The following is a 17,280-nucleotide window of genomic DNA, read 5'->3' as shown; positions in this document are numbered from 1 at the left end:
CTCCTGGGCTTAAGTGACTCTCTTGCCTCAGCCTCCCAAGTAGCTGGGACTTTCATGATTAGTAGCTGTGATTCTCCTGCCACAATGCCTGGCTATTTTTTGTTTTAGCTGGCCCAGACCAGGTTCAAACCCACCAATCCCTTTGCATGTGGCTGGTGCCCTAACCACTGAGTTATGGGTGCTGAACCTCTATCATGCTCTTTGTGGTTTATTCCTTACTTCTCTCCTGGCCCTAGGAAATCACAGATTATTTTTATGTCACTTGAGATTCATTTGCCTTTTCTGGAATTTTATATAAGTAGAATAATATGCACTCTTTTATCTAACTTCCTTTACTTAATGATTTTGAGATTCATACAATTTTCTGCGCGTATCAGTTCATTACTTTTTAAAAATTATTTAAAGAGGTTAACAATACATGAGTGGATAAATAAAATGGGGTATATGTATACTATAGGGTACTACTCAGCCTTAAAAAATATGGTGATCTAGTATATCTTTTATTGTTACCTGTACAGAACTGGAGACCATTCTTCTAAGTGAAATATCACAAGAATGAAAAAACATCACATGTACTCAATACTAAATTGGAACTAGTTGATAAACACTGAGTGTACATATAGAAGTAAAACTTAATGGAAATCAAGTAGGTGGGGGGAGGGGTTGTGTAAATTCACACCTAACTGGTATAGTGCACACCTGGGGAAAGGGCACACTTATAGCTTTGTCTTAAAATGTACAAAAGCAAATTATTTAAGTAAAACATATAACATCCTCAAAGAATCCCTAAAATATGGAAACAAAAAATAATAATAACTTTAAGAGACTTATTCTGAGCTGGGTATGTGTAACCCATGGTCCAGAGAACATGGCCTCAAGAGGTCCTGAGAAAATGTGCCCCATTCATTAATTTTTATTTCTGAGTAGAATTCCATTGTATGTATTGTAGTATACAGTACATAGTTGAGAGACATTTGAATTGTTGCCTGGTTTTTACTATTGTGAATAAAGCTGCTATGAGTTCATACAAGTCTTTGTATGGATATATGTTTTTATTTCTCTGGAAATTTCTGGGTTGGATGATAAGCATATGTTTAACTTTTTAAGAAAACACCAAAGAAAATTCAGAAGTGGTTATATCCTTTGGCATTCCTACCTGTCACATGTGAGGGCATTATCACTATGTTTAATTTTACCCATTCCAATAGGTATAGTGATATCTCTTTGTGGATTTATTTATTTATTTAAGAGGCAAGGTCTCACTATGTCACTCAGGCTAGAGTGCAGTGGCATAATCATAGCTTACTGCAAACTTGGGCTCTTGGTTTCAAGCCATCCTCCTGCTTTGGCGTCCCAAAGTGCAGGATTTACAGGATGAGCCACCATGCCTGGCCTCATTGTGTTTTAATTTGCATTCCCCCAATGCTAATGATATTCACCATCTTTTCTTCTGTTTATTCACCATGTAGATACCTTCTTCAGTGAAACATCAATCTTGTCATTTGCAACATGAGTGGAACTGTAGGACATTATGTTAAGTGAAATGAGCCAAGAGAGACAGACAAATATTGCATATTCTTGTTCATATGTGAGAGCAAAAAAAAAAAAAAAAACTGATCTCTTAGAGGTAGAATAGAATGATGGCTACCAGGTAGGAAGAAGTAGTGGCAGTGGAGAGAAAGAGTAGTTGTTTAATATGTACAAAAATACAGTTAGATATAAGAGATAAGCACAATTGGGTAACTATCATTAATGATTTATTATGTATTTCAAAAGGAGAGTAGATTTTGAATGTTTCCAACCCAAAGAAATGATAAATGTTTGAGGCGTTGAACATCCTAGTTACTCAGATTTGGTCATTACATATTGTCTGCTTATATCGAAATATCACATGTATCCCATAAATGTGTGTAATTAGTTTGTATCTATACAAATTTTAAAATTATTTAAAAAACACCATTTATAACTTTGGCTTATTTTCTATTTGGATATATATTTTTAAATTAAGTTTGAGAATTCTTTGTATACAATTAACCCTAAACAACATGAGAGTTAGGGGCACTGTTGCCCAATGCAGTTGAAACTCCACATATAACTTTACACTTCCCCAAATCCTAACTATAATAGCTTACTATTGACTGGAAGCCTTAACAATAACAAAGACAGTTGAGTAACATACATTTTGTATGCTCTATGTATAATTCCTATATTATTATAATAAAGTAAGCTAGAGAAAAGAAAACATTATTAAGAAAATTATAAGGAAGAGGAAATATATTACTATTCACTAAGTAGAAGTGGACCATCATAAAGGTGTTCGTCCTTGTTGTCTTTGAGTAGGCTGAGGAGGAGGAAGAGGGGTTGGTCTTACCACAGCAGGTGACAGAGGCAGAGGGGGTGAAAGGAGAAGCAGAACACTTGTAATTTTTTTTTTTTTTTTGAGGCAGAGCCTCAAGCTGTCCCCCTGGGTAGAGTGCTGTGGCATCACAGCTCACAGCAACCTCCAACTCCTGGGCTCAAGTGAGTCTCTTGCCTCAGTCTCCCAAGTAGCTGGGACAACAGGCACCCACCACAAGCCTGGCTACTTTTTGGTTTCAGCCGTCATTGTTGTTTGGCGGGCGCAGGCTGGATTCGAACCTGCCACCTTAGGTGTATGTGGCTGGCGCGGAGCCAGCTCTTAAATGTCTTCAAGATCCATTTCTTCTTTTTTTTTTTTTGTCAGCATGTTGTATTTTTTTAAATTTATTATTTATTTATTTTTTATTGTTGAGGACTCATTGAGGGTACGAGATCCATTTCCTGTCACACTTCAACTGCCACCTTTTCTGTCTTGTCCACAATTCCCTTCATGATTTTCTTCTTTTTCTTTGCTTTTCTTTCTTTCTTTCTTTCTTTTTTTTTGAGACAGAGTCTAACTTTGTTGCCTTTGGTAGAGTGCTGTGGCATCACAGCTCACACAACCTCCAACCCTTGGGCTTAAGCAATTCTCTTGCCTCAGCCTCTCAAGTAGCTGGTACTACCCATGCCTGCCACAATTCCTGGCTACTTCTTCACTGTAGTTGTCATTGTTTGGCAGGCTCGGACTGGATTCAGACCTGCCAGCTCTGGTGCATGTGGCTGGCACCCTAGCGACTGAGCTACAGGCGCCAAGCCCCTTTACAATTTTCTTGATTGGCTCTGTTGTAAATCCTGTGGAGTCAGGCACGACATCTGGGCATAATTCTTTCAGGCAGGAATTTACATCATGCTTGACAGCTTCTAGGCCTTTTTCTACAACAACAATGGCATCTTCATTGGGGTACACCTTGCAGACTTTCCCAAAGTTCCATCAGAGTTCTCTTCTATAGCACTGACAGTCCTTTCCACAGAGTACTGTGTGTAATGAGGCTTAAAGGTTTTTACAGTCCTCTGATCTAGAGGCTGAACTAGAGACATTGTGTTTGGGGGAAGGAGACCACTTTGATGCCTTCAGTATTGAATTCACAGCGTTCTGGGTGACCAGGGGCATTGTCCAATATCAAAAGAACTTTGAAAGGCAGTTCCTTACTGGCAAGACAGGGAGGGACGAAGCATCAATGGAACCAATCTAGAAAAACAGTTCTTATCTAGACAGTTTTGCTGTATAACCAAAAGACCAGCTGCTGGTGTTTATCTTTTCCCTTTTAAAGGCTTAAGAGTCAGCAGCTTAATAGGAAAATGCAATTCTTTTTTTTTTTTTTTTTTGAGACAGGAGCCTCAAGCTGTCCCCCTGGGTAGAGCGCTGTGGCATCACAGCTCACAGCAACCTCCCACTCCTGGGCTCAAGCGAGTCTCCCGCCTCAGCCTCCCAAGTAGCTGAGACCACAGGTGCCTGCCACAACGCCCAGCTATTTTTTTTTTTTAGACAGAGCCTCAAGCTATCCCCCTGGGCAGAGTGCCATGGCATCACAGCTCACAGCAACCTCCAACTCCTGGGCTCAAGTGAGTCTCCAGCCTCAGCCTCCCAAGTAGCTGGGACTACAGGCACCCGCCACAATGCCCAGCCATTTTTTGGTTGCAGCTATCATTGTTGCTTGGCGGGTCCGGGCTGGGGATTCAAACCCGCCACCTTAGGTGTATGTGGCTGGTGCCGAGCCAATGCCCGGCTATTTTTTGGTTGCAGCCGTCATTGTTGTTTGGTGGGCCCGGGCCGGATTCGAACCTGCCACCTCGGGTGTACATGGCTGGCGCCTTAGCCACTTGAGCCACAGGTGCAGAGCCAGAAAATGCGATTCTGATCTTAAACTCAATTGTAGAGCTAGCACAGCCTTTCTTGCCTTAAATCCTGGGCTCACTTCTCTTCCTGACTAATATCCATTGTGACTTTCCCCTCCTCCCCTAAAAGGGCACTTTCATCTTCATTAAAAACCTGTTAGGCTGATATCCTTTCTGCTCAGTGATTTTCTTTTTCTTTTTTTTTTTTAAAGACAGGAGCCTCAAGCTGTCCCCCTGGGTAGAGTGCTGTGGCATCTCAGCTCACAGCAACCTCCAACTCCTGGGTTCAAGTGAGTCTCCTGTCTCAGCCTCCCAAGTAACTGGGACCACAGGCGTCCGCCACAACGCCCAGCTATTTTTTGGTTGCAGCCGTCATTGTTGTTTGGCGAGCCCGGGCTGGATTCGAACCTGCCACCTTGGGTGTACATGACTGGCGCCTTAGCCACTTAAGCCACAGGCACCGAGCCTCAGTGATTTTCTTAATGGGGTCTGTGGACTTGTCTGCTGCCTCTTGGTTGACGGAAGCTACTTTTTTTTTTTCTTTTGAGACAGTCTTATTTGGTTACTCTTGATAGAGTGCTGTGCCATCATAGCTCACAGCAAACCTCAAACTCTTGGGTTCAACTGATTCTCTTGCCTCAGCCTCCCAATTAGCTGGGACTACAGGCACCCGCCACAATGCCCAGCCATTTTTTAGAGATGGGGTCTCACTCTGGCTCAGGCTGGTCTCTATTCTGTGAGCTCGGGCAATCCACTCACCTTGGCCTCCCGGAGTGCTAGGATTACAGGCATAAGCTACTGCATGCAGCCTAGAAGCTACTTCTGTTTTGATAGTTTTTAAGCCAAACCTTTCCAACATTATCAACCTATCTTTTGCTGGTGTTAATTAAATTCTCTATCTTTAGATTCTTCACTTTTCTCTGCTTTGAGTTATATAATGACTTCACTTTTACTCAAATCATATTAGAATTTATAGGTATGCTTTTGTTATAGCAATTCTGCACCCACATAAAAGCTGCGTTTTTCAGTACAAGATAAAAGGACATTTTGCACAAATGCAAGTTTTTTGTGCCACTGCAGTGATGGCTTCACTAATTTCCTTTTCATTTTTTACGATGGTCTTTATGCTGAATTTGTCCTGAAATACCGAGCAGCCACAGCTGCAACTCTCAGTGTATGGTACATATCAAACAATTCTACTTTTCCTTGTAATGTCATGACTTTTCTCTGCTTCTTGGGAGCACTTTCAGCCTCACTAGTGGTACTTTGTGTAAGTTCCATGGTGTGATTCAGGATTTACAGGATTACACTAAGCAGCATGAAAAACACATGAGAGATCACTTTTTATTGCAATAAGGAATCTGCTAGAGAGAACGACTGCTTACATGGAGCTGATTAGCCTCAGAGGAAGTTTTAAGTGGATACTGGAAATACTTGAGCTCGCTGCAATAGCAACAGGAGATGGCTACAAAATTATTCCACTAGTACAAAATACAGTTACTATTCTTAATTATATAGTTAGGATGAAATTACTGTATCTTTGCATTTGTTTACATTTCTCTCAACTATGAATATATGGTCTACATGTGTTTATGTATTTAAGTTTTGGTAATTTTGTTTTTTTGAAATAGAGTCTTACTCTATCACCCCCGGCATCACAGCTCACAGCAACCTCAGAGTCTTGGGTTCAAGCAATCCTCCTCCCTCAACCTCTGGAATAGCTGAGATTACAGGCCCCCACCAAAATGCCTGATAGTTTTTCTATTATTAATAGAGATGGAGTCTCGCTCTTGCTTAGGCTGGTCTCAAACTCTTGAGCTCAAGCAATCTTCCTCCCTCAGCCTCCCAGAGTGCTAGGATTATAGGTGTGAGTCATCACACCCAAGCAAGTTTTGGTAAATTTTAACTTTTTTAGGAGTTTTGTATATATCATGGTAGCAAATGATGCAATTTTCTAGTATCTACATGTAGTCTATGCATTCATGACATACCTAACTTTTTCTTAATTTTTTCAATATTTCTAGGCTATATTGTTCACTTAGAGTTTTTTCAAATTGTCACAATTTTTTTCTCTTCTTTCTTTCTTTTTTTGAGACAAAGTCTCATTATGTCACCCTTGGTAGAGTGCCATGGTGTCATAGCTCAGCAACCTCAAACTCTTGGGCTTAAGAGCTTCTCTTGCCTCAGCTTCCCAAGTAGCTGGGACTACAGGCACCTGCCACAATATCCACTATTTTTGTTGTTCTTGTTGTTGTTATTGTAGTTGTCATTGTTGTTTTTAGCAGGCCCGGGCCAGATTCAAACCTGTCAACCCCAGCGTATGTGGCCGTCACCCTAACCACTGAGCTATGGGTGCCGAGCCTGTCACATATTTTCAAAAAGTATCCAATACATTTATTGGAAAAGATACGCTCATAGGTGGACCTGTCTAGGTCAAACCCATGTTTTCAAACTGGGGTCAACTGAAATACAGTAGGAAAGATAGTGTACAAATATTTTCTCCCATCTGCGGTTTGTTTTTTCACCCTTTTAACAGAGTCATTTATAGATCAGATGTTTTTTAATTTTGATGAGGTATAAGTTATCAGTTTTTCTTTTATTAATCATGCTTTGGGTTTCATTTCTAAGAACTCTTTGATCTGGTCTTGATCACTTTTCTTCTCTCCACTGCCAAGATGTACATTTTACATTTTACATTAAAATTTGAGATCCATTTTTAGTTAATCACATGCATACAGTTTTGTTTAGGTTTATTCTTTTGCCTGTGGATATCCAATTGCTCTAGCATTATTTGATGAAAGGTTATCCGTCTTCCACTTAATTTTTGCTGCACCTTCATCAAAAATCAGTCAGGCATATTTGTGTGAGTCTGTTCGGCTCTTGTTGCTCTACTATCACACTGTCCTGTTAATTAATGTTATATAGCAAGTTTTAACAGCTTCTGCTGATTGTTCGCATACGTACCATTGAATGCCTTCCTTTCCAAGGGAGCATAATATAAAAGCTACATTTTCACACAAATAATTGAAAATTGGCATATTTAGAAATTGATACCACCAGCTGGTTTTCTTATATTTCTCATCTAGATATGGTATCTTAGTACCTATAGAGCAAGTAATGCATTAAGAATTGTCTTTAGGCACATCTACATATAGTGTTTAACTCCCACTTGTATTTTTTCTTTCATTTTAGTTCTTTTACAAAGCTTCCTCATCTGGCAGGAACAGAGCAAAATTTACTGCTTGCCAAGAAAATCCAAACCCAGTGGAAGAAATTTGGACTAGACTCAGCCAAATTGGTTTATTATGATGTCCTCTTATCATACCCTAATGAGACAAATGCCAACTATATATCAATAGTGGATGAACGTGGAATGGAGGTGATAAGGAATTGTTGCTACTTTTTACATTTTATAATCCTACCCTCCTTTATGTGGATTTGAACATAGGGTCAACTAAAATAAATTTGTTAATAGTGCAATAGAATGCACATTTTTTGGGAAAAGTTGGTAAGTTATAAGCTATTGTTCGATATCTACAAAGCATTGGACATGGTATTAGGTCAGAATGAAAACTAGGACATGGTCCCTTTGCATCAGTAAGATGAGGCAAACAATGGAATATTTAAAATTTCAAATCGGTATGATAAGTGGTATTGAAGACTATGATTAGCGTTTTATATCTGCAAAGGAAAGGGTTACTCATGAGTTAGAAAGCTTTCTGAAACTGTTATACAAGGCATGAAAGACCATAAGGGGTTAACCACATGACAAAATAAGGTAAGAGATTTTAGGCAGAACACAAAATGTTGGCAAAGGCTTGGAGATGTATACTAGCTTAGTATTATTGTGAGAACTTACAGTTTTTCTTTTTCTTTCTTTTCTTTTTTTTTTTTGGTAGAGACAGAGTCTCACTTTATCACCCATGGTAGAGTGCTGTTGTGTCACAGCTCACAGCAACCTCCAGCTCTTGGGCTTAGGTGATTCTCTTGTCTCAGCCTCCCAAGAATCTGGGGCTACAGGCACCAGCCACAGCACCTGGCTATTTTTTGTTGCAGTTTGGCCAGGGCCAAGTTGGAACCCGCCACCCTTGGTATATGGGGCCGGCGCCCTACTCACTGAGCCACAGGTGCCGCCTAGAGAACTTAAAGTTTTTCTATATTTTTAGAGCATAAAATATAAAGTGGGCCATGATAAGAGATAAACCAGTAGATATGTTCTGGTTCAGATTTGTAGAAGAATTTATACACATATATGCTGTCCTAAAGAGATTAAACTTCAACTTTAGTCCATGGAAGCCATTGACAAGATCTTAGCAGGGAAGGATATGGGCGGAGAGGTATTTTAGATAGATTAGACAGTTTAGTCTGTAGCTTGTAGATTGTATCTAGCCTAGGCAAGCAATTAAAGTTGCAGACCAGGTAAAAGACAATGAACTCTTGAATTAGGTTGCCAGTAGAGATGAGGAGGTGGGATGGATCTGAGAAACAGGAAGTATATTAGCAGGACTTGATCCGTGATTGGGGGAAGGAGGTGGAAGACAGAGAGTTTAGGATGACACTAAGACTGTCTAGTGTGGGTGGGTAACTAGTGGAGCTATTAATAAACGTAGGAAATGCAGAACCAGAAGCAAGAATGGGGTGGTAAATGATAAATTTGAATTTTAACATGTTGAGTTTGTACATCCACACTGAAATAACCATAGGTTTTAAATATATGAATCTGAAACACTGAGCATGATAAGCATATTAAGTACTGGCAAAATTTTGATAATCAATGAAATCTCAGTATAGAGGCAAGCAGTGAGCTAGTGATAAAACATGGGGGAACATTATTTAAATTAAGATAAAAGAAATAGAACCCACAAAGGAAGCTGAAAAGGTATAATGAAAAAAGAAGAGTCACAAAAGTGCCATCTCTAAAGCCCTATTTTTGTACTTTACAAGGGAACTTTTAGTTACCTGGGGTTGTGGGCATTTATAAAACTTTCTGTTATTGTGAAGACATACTAATGGTAGAGCTCTTTCTTGTTGTCAGTGTAATTTACCTGTTTAATTATAGAACCTGGTTCAAGGATGCTTACTCTTGTGTACTTGAAGGCAAAATGAATTTTACCTTAATAATAATAATAATCTTGAATCATTCTCTCCAATTTGACATGTTTCAACACTTAACTAGATTTTTAACACATCGTATCTTGAACCACTACCAGATGGATATGAGAATGTTACAAATATTGTACCACCATATAATGCTTTCTCAGCTCAAGGCCTGCCAGAGGTAAAATAAAAGACATTTTTTTATCCAAGTATTTAAATGTTTCTTTGCTATATACAACCTATGCAGAGAACCAAAACCAAGGGGACTAGGTGAAACCCATGTGCTAATCCATTGTTTGTTGTACTATGAATACTTTGTCCTTGTGATTAAACATACTATTACTAATAAAACAGAAAACAACAACAGAAAAAGAAAAAAAATTCATTTTTTTAATAAACTTGAGGAAGTAAATGCCACTCTGAAATAACAAACTGCTGAATTTACCTTTAATTCAGTAAAAGCAATAGATATATATATATATTTTTTGAGACAGTGCCTCAAGCTGTCCCCCGGAGTAGAGTGCCGTGGCATTACAGCTCACAGCAACCTCCAACTCCTGGGCTCAAGCGAGTCTCCTGCCTCCGCCTCCCAAGTAGCTGGGACCACAGGCGCCCGCCACAACGCCCGGCTATTTTTTGGTTGCAGCTGTCATTGTTGTTTGGTGGGTCCGGGCTGGGGATTCGAACCCGCCACCTTAGGTGTACGTGGCTGGCGCCTTAGCTGTTGAGCTATAGGCGCCGAGCCAGCAATAGATATTTTTATGAGCTTCCTTTCATTGTTCACAATCTAAATTTTTTTATAGATTTGCAGATCTGATTTTATAGGTAATACCACAGAGTTCTTAAATTAATATCATGGTTAGAAATAAAAAATAGTTCGTATTTTTAATGGTGATTATTTATTGTTGTAGTGTTATATATATTGATAATTTCTTCAAAACAGCACACAGTTTAAATAAGTGTTATACACATGGGATGCCAAAAATGCAGTATCTGTGTGTTACATACTGTGTTACGTATATACTTTGAGCACCTCTTGTAATTGCAGAAGTCAAACACGACTTGTATTCATCTTTTGTTATTGGTATATATTATTATAATTTTAACAGTTTTTTTCTTCTGAAAATATGTATACTTTTTTGACACACTCTGTATTACCATTTTTTTAAACTTTTCTGGATTTCAAAAGACTCTGTAAAGACTTTTACAGAATTACATGAGTTTGTTTATTAATTCCAAATAAGGAAATGAAAATTTTGATGATTCAATATTGTGCCACAGATTTATTTTTTGGTTTTCGCTTTAGTTTTAGCTGTAATATGTAATTGTTTTCCTTTCTCTATAGGGAGATCTTGTATATGTTAACTATGCTCGTACTGAAGATTTTTTCAAATTAGAAAGAGAGATGAACATCAACTGCACCGGGAAGATAGTTATTGCAAGATACGGAAAAATCTTCAGAGGCAATAAAGTATGGTGCTATTTGTTTTTCTGGAGGGGATGAATGAAAGAGGATATATCCTGTAACTGTACATGACTGGCTTGCTTTATAGTTTTCAGAATTGCTTTTGGAATTTTTTATTCTCTTTTTTCCTTTTCTCTCTTTTTTTTGGTATTTGCCATGATGCACAGAAAATTTTGTTTTTTTGTTATCTTATATATCTGCATAAGAATATTATTTTTAATTTTTATTATAAAAGTAATATTTGGGTTCCTGTTCTTTCTAGATATTTCCTGTGAGCAAATTACCCTCTCTTTGGCAAAGTTTCCTCATATATAAAATGGGAATGCTGACAGTAGCTGTAATTTCATAGAATTTTTACTAGGGTTAAATGACTTTATGTTCGAAAGTGCTTAGGCTAATGGCTGGTGTTTAGTAATTTCCATGTAACTACTTACTGAATTTTTCACTTTAAATTGTAGCATAATATTTCACAGAATTGATGAGCAATTTATTTAGCTATTCCTTACTGATGGATGCTTGTCTTAAATTTGTAACTACTATAAATAATTCCCTTGTGTACTTCCTCAGCCATCTATACTTCAAACATATGTGTGAAGATTTCTGTAGTACAGATTTTTACATATTGAATGGCTGAATCATAGTGTATGTTCTTCCAAAATTTTGATAGGCATTATCAAATTATCCTTCAAAAACATGACAGATTATAGTCCCTTTGATACAGTATAGTTCTCTCTGAATATCGGAATGCATTTTAATGAATAAATACTTAATGGGTATCCATCTTTGCTATAATACTTTTGGTAATGAAGAATTAGTATTTCACAGGTTCAATTTTTCTTATTCTTGATGGTTTAGAGTGTTTACAAAAGCATTATGGGCAGTTTTTCACACACTAAGATTGCTCCGCATAAAATTTTAAATCCATTTAGTTCCACACATACTTGTAGAGTGCTTACTCTATGACATACAAGATTTTGGAAGGCAGTAGTTAAAATGAGTAGGCATGGTCCATGTTCTCAAAACACCATTAGTCTAGTGGGAGAGACAGACACTTAAAAGATATTTTAATACATTATTATCTATCCTGTAATAGAAATACATAGAAAATACAAAAGTACAAAGAAGAGGGACATTAAGGTTGAAGTTTGGGGGGTTTTAGGAAGGTTTCACAAAAGAAGTGATTAACTTATTTAGAATTTTGTAGAATAAATGGAAGTTTATTTCTACAAAGAGAGAATTGTATTCAAGGCCGAGAGAACTGAATGTGTAATGGTGTGATAGAAAATAGTGTCCAGGCTTGGTGCATGTGGCTCAAGTGGCTAAGGCACTAGCCACATACACCTAAGGTGGCGGGTTAGCCTGGGCCCACCAAACAACAATGACGGCTGCAACCAAAAAGTAGCCAGGCGTTGTGGCAGGTGCCTGTGGTCCCAGCTACTTGGGAGGAGGCTGAGGCAGGAGACTTGCTTGAGCCCAGGAGTTGAAGGTTGCTGTGAGCTGTGATGCCATATGGGGGACAGCTTAAGGCTCTGTCTCAAAAAAAAAAAAAAGAAAGAAAAGAAAAAGAAAGTAGTGTCTAATTTTTCTTATTTATTAAATTAATATTTTTTTATGTAAATATGTCAATAATTTGCAATTTCTGCATTATGGATTTCCTGTTGCCTCTGTAGGTTAAAAATGCAATGTTAGCAGGAGCCATAGGAATTATCTTATACTCAGATCCAGCTGACTACTTTGCCCCTGGGGTACAGCCATATCCCAAAGGATGGAATCTTCCTGGAACTGCAGCCCAGAGAGGAAATGTGTTAAATTTGAATGGTGCTGGTGACCCACTCACTCCAGGCTATCCTGCTAAAGGTAATAGATGAACTTGTTAATCTTCCATTTTTGCAAAAATATTCCTTGCCCTGTTAGATGGAACAAAAGCAAGGATCTACAAAATAGCATGAAAACTAATATAACTATGGCATACAGCTATATCATTTTGGATTATTATTGTTAGGAATTCAGGAGCATTCTTCTTGTATTACTTTGAGTATGGGGAGAGGATGCTTAGCTTACGTTCTCTATTTTCTTCAGCAGAGGTTCAGAAACACCGATCCTCATACTCAAAGTGATATTGCTCTTACAAAATTGGAATTTAGGTTTGCTGAGTTACCTAGAGATTTTAACCTTCTTTAGGTGAAACATTTTTTTTTCAATGCATTTTGCGTTATTTAAAAAGTAAAATGGAAAACTTTTAGGATATGGAAAATGATCTCCACCATCAAGATGGTGAACATTCTGTCCTCCCAAAATGTCTCCTCTTGTCTCCTTGTATTCCCTCCTTCCCAACTCTTCCTGCCTTCTACATGCCAATTCCTAAGTAACCAATGATGCTTTCTTCTGTGAGCATAATTATTTTGAGATCTATTTATGTTGACATCTGTGTCAATAGTTTCTCTTTTTTTCTCTCTCTTTTGCTGACTAGTATTTCATTGAATGGCTATAGCATCGTTTTTTTATTCATTTACCTGTCAATGAGCATCTGGGTTGTTTTCCATTTGAGGGCCATTACACATAAATGTGTTATAAACACTTGTGCAAGCCCTTTTTTCTTTAAAGAAAAATCTTTGTATTTTGGTACTTTTTAGTACTTTCTATTTTTAGTACTTTTCTTTTGCAAGTTCTTGCTCTGTTGCCTGGGCTACAGAGCAGTGGCATAATCGTAACTCACTTAAGCCTTGAACTCTGGGGCTCCAGTTGTATAAGTCTGTGTATGTACATATAATATTATTTCTCTTGAGTAAATACTTGGAAGTGGAGTGGCTGGATAATATGGTAGATGGATGATTAACTTTAAAAGAAATTTTCAAATTGTTTTCCAAAGTGGTTCTTTCATTTTATATTCTAATAGCAACGTATGCCTGTTCTAGTTGCTACGCCCTCACTAACATATAGTATGGCAATCTCTAAAATTCTGCACTCTAATATGTAAGTCCTTCCAATTATCACTCTTTCAGAATTGTTATGTCCCTTCTTGGTCCTTTCCATGTGAATTTTAGAAGCAGCTTGCTAATTTCTATGAAAAGTCTTCCTGTGAGTTTGACTTAGATAAAATGAAATCTTTAGATCAATTTGAGGAGATTTGACATTTAAAAAATATTGATTCTTCTGATCTGTGAACAAGATACAAGTCACTATTCTTTAATTTCTCTCAGCAATGTTTTATAGTTTTATCATATGAATTATGCATATTTTTTGTCAGTATATCTACAAACACTTCATGGTTTTATGTTATAAAATTTCAATTCTGATTTTTCATTACTAGTAAATATTAATAGAAACATTATTGTATTTCTACAGGAAATACATTGATCTTGTATCCTGCAAACTTTTTAGACTTACCAGTTAGTTCTGCTAGATTTTTGTAGACTCTATAAGAGTTTTTACATAGGTGATTGTGCCATTTACAAATAAGGACATTTTATTTCTTTGTTTCTAATCTGGATATATTTTATTACTTTTTCTTGCCCTCTTGTACTGGCTAGAACTTCCAGTACAATCTTGAACAGAAATTGTTAGAGCAGACATCTTTGCTTTTTCCATTCTCAGAAAGCATCAACTCATTCTCTGTTAAATATTATGCTAGCTCTAGGACTTTTTTTATAGAATCTTTTCCTAACACTAAGAAGGTTTACTTCTATCCTAAAGTGGTGAGAGTTTTTTTTTTTTTTTGTAGAGACAGAGTCTCACTTCGTTGCCCTTAGTAGAGTGCAGTGGCGTCACACAGCTCACAGCAACCTCCAACTCCTGGGCTTAGGCAGTTCTCTTGCCTCAGCCTCCCAAGTAGCTGGGACTACAGGTGCCTGCCACAACGCCTGGCTATTTTTTTGTTGCAGTTTGGCGGGGCCAGGTTTGAACTCGCCACCCTTGGTATATGGGGCCAGCGCCCTACCCACTGAGCCACAGGCGCTGTCCAAATGGTGAGAGTTTTAATCTAGAAAGTATATTGCATTTTGTTAAAGGTTTTTTTGTGTGCATACTGAGAAAATCATATGTTATTATTTACTTTTGTTAAATTATAGTAATTTATTTGAATGTTAAACCAACCCTGCTATCCTGAGATAAAATTTCTTTAGTGAGAATTTATTATCCTGTTGAATTTTTGCTGAATTTTTCTTAATATTTCTGTGTTCATAAGGGATCTTGGTCTGTATGTTTATTTTCTTGTATTATCTTTTTTTTTTTTGCAGTTTTTGACCAGGGCTGGGTTTGAACCCACCACCTCCGGTATAGGGGATCAGGGCCCTACTCCTTTGAGCCACAGATGCCACCCACAAATAGTTTCTTCTTCTTCTTTTTTTTTTTTTGGAGACAGAGCCTCAAGCTATCCCCCTGGATAGAGTGCTGTTGCATCACAGCTCATGGCAACCTCCAACTCCTAGGCTCAAGCGATTCTCCTGCCTCCGCTTCCTTAGTAGCTGGGATTACAGGCACCTGGCTATTTTTTGGTTGCAGCCATCATTGTTTGGCGGGCCAGAACTGGATTCTAACCCATCAGCTCAGGTGTATGTGGCTGGTGCCTTAAACTGCTTGAGCTACAGGTGCCAAGCCTTCTTGTGATATCTTTGATATCAGAGTAATGTTGGCCTCTTGGAATGAGTTGGAAACTGTTCTTTTCCTTTTTTCCTTTTTTTTTTTTTTTTTGCAGTTTTTGGCTGAGACTGGGTTTGAACCTGCCACCTCCGGCATATGGGGCTGGTGCCCTAGTTCTTTGAGCCACAGGCTCTGCCTGAAACTGTTCTTTTTCATCTTTCTGCAGGATTTTGTATGGGACAAGTTCAATTTTCTCTATATATGTTTGGTAGAATTACCCTGGAATCTAGCTGGGCCTAAAATTGTGTTTTTAGGATTGTTTTTCATCGCAAATTGAATTTCTTTAATAGATATATGGCTTTGCAGGTTACCTGTTTATTCTTCTTCTTCTTTTTTTTTTTTTTTTGAGACAGAGCCTCAAGCTGTCACCCTGGGTAGAGTGCAGTGGCATCACAGCTCACAGCAACCTCTAACTCCTGCGTCAGCCTCTCAAGTAGCTAGGACCACAGGCACCTGCCACAACACCCGGCTATTTTTTTTTTTTTTTTTTTGGTTGCAGCCATCATTGTTGTTTGGCGGCCCAGGCTGGATTTGAACCCGCCACCTTATGTGTATGTGGCTGGCGCCTTAGCCACTTGAACCACAGGCACCAAGCCAGTTACCTGTTTATTCCTGAGTGAGCTTTGATAGTTTATGTGTTTTGAGGATTTTTTCCCCTTCACATAAGTTATTGACTTTATGGGCACAGAAATGTTTGTAATATTTTCTTTTTCTTTGTTTTCAGGTGTTAAAGCAATATTTTCTCCTTTATTCCTAATATTGGAAATTTATGTCTGGTCTTTCTTTTTCTTGAGCTGTCTTACTAGCGACAAACATTTGTTAGTTTTCTTGATCTTTACAAAGAACCAGCTTTCGGTTTCATTGATTTTTCTCTATTATTTATTTATTTTTCTTCTCATTTCTTTTATTTATGCTTTGATCTTTTTTATGTCCTTTCTTCTGCATATTTGGCCTTCATTTATTCTTTTTCTAGTTTTTTTTTTGAGACACAGCCTCAAGCTGTCGCTCTGGGTAGAGTGTCATGGCATCACAGCTCACAGCAACCTCCAACTCCTGGGCTCAAGCAATTCTCCTGCCTTAGCCTCCCTAGTAGCTGGGATTCCAGGCACCCACCACAAAGCCTGGCTATTTTTATTCTTTTTGGTTGGAGCTGTCATTGTTTTTTGGCAGGCCCAGGCTGGATTCGAACCCACCAGCTCAGGTGTATGTGGCTGGCATCTTAGCCACTTGAGCCATAGGCGCTGGGCCTTTTTCTAGTTTTAAGTTAGAATCCAAAGTCATTTGTTTGAAGCCTTTCTCTTTTTTTCCTAAGACAGCTGATTTAGTCCTATTATTCTTTCTCTAAGCACTGCCATAATTGCTTCTTACAACTTTAAATGTATTGTATTTTATATTTTGTTAGCACCAAATATTTTCTAATATCCCTCTTCATTTCTACTTCTACCCACAGTTTATTTTTAAGTGTATTATTTAGTTTTCAAATACTTGGAGATTTTCTAAGTGTCTTTCTAATACTGATTTCTGATTTAATTCTACTACAGCCAAAGAACATGCTTTGTATGATTTTTACATTTTTTTGTCTTTTTGTAAAGGTCCAAACAAAACTATTTACATTTATTATGATGCGTTTTATGGCCCAGAATATGGTCTATCTTACATATTCTATATATACCTGAAACAATGTGTATTCTGCTGCTTGGAGGTGGAGCATTCTATAACTGGAAAAATAAAGTAAATTAGGTCAAATTAATTGTTAGTGTGACTCAAGACTTACCCATTTCAAAATTTTCTAATTGTATTGTAAAAATTTTTGTTACAACAATTCTCTTATAAAATAATTTAAATAA

The 17,280-nt window shown here is 37.8% G+C and overlaps 1 protein-coding gene across 3 annotated transcripts in view; it reads left to right on the top strand.

Annotated features, from left to right (window-relative positions):
* Positions 1-17,280, top strand: part of NAALAD2 (N-acetylated alpha-linked acidic dipeptidase 2) — a 68,828-nt gene that overhangs the window by 2,334 nt on the left and 49,214 nt on the right. For all 3 annotated transcript variants that reach the window (XM_012801295.1, XM_003780830.2, XM_023510141.1), the window contains 4 exons: positions 7,426-7,612; positions 9,410-9,511; positions 10,676-10,801; positions 12,466-12,652. In XM_012801295.1, coding sequence (XP_012656749.1) covers positions 7,426-7,612; positions 9,410-9,511; positions 10,676-10,801; positions 12,466-12,652 — 602 coding nt within the window. The remainder of the gene's footprint in view (positions 1-7,425; positions 7,613-9,409; positions 9,512-10,675; positions 10,802-12,465; positions 12,653-17,280) is intronic.

The sequence above is a fragment of the Otolemur garnettii genome, unplaced genomic scaffold (genome assembly GCF_000181295.1).
Source record: "Otolemur garnettii isolate 467f Iridium unplaced genomic scaffold, OtoGar3 scaffold00001, whole genome shotgun sequence".
Classification (NCBI taxonomy): Eukaryota; Metazoa; Chordata; class Mammalia; order Primates; family Galagidae; genus Otolemur; species Otolemur garnettii.
This window is presented reverse-complemented; position numbering and strand designations above follow the sequence as displayed.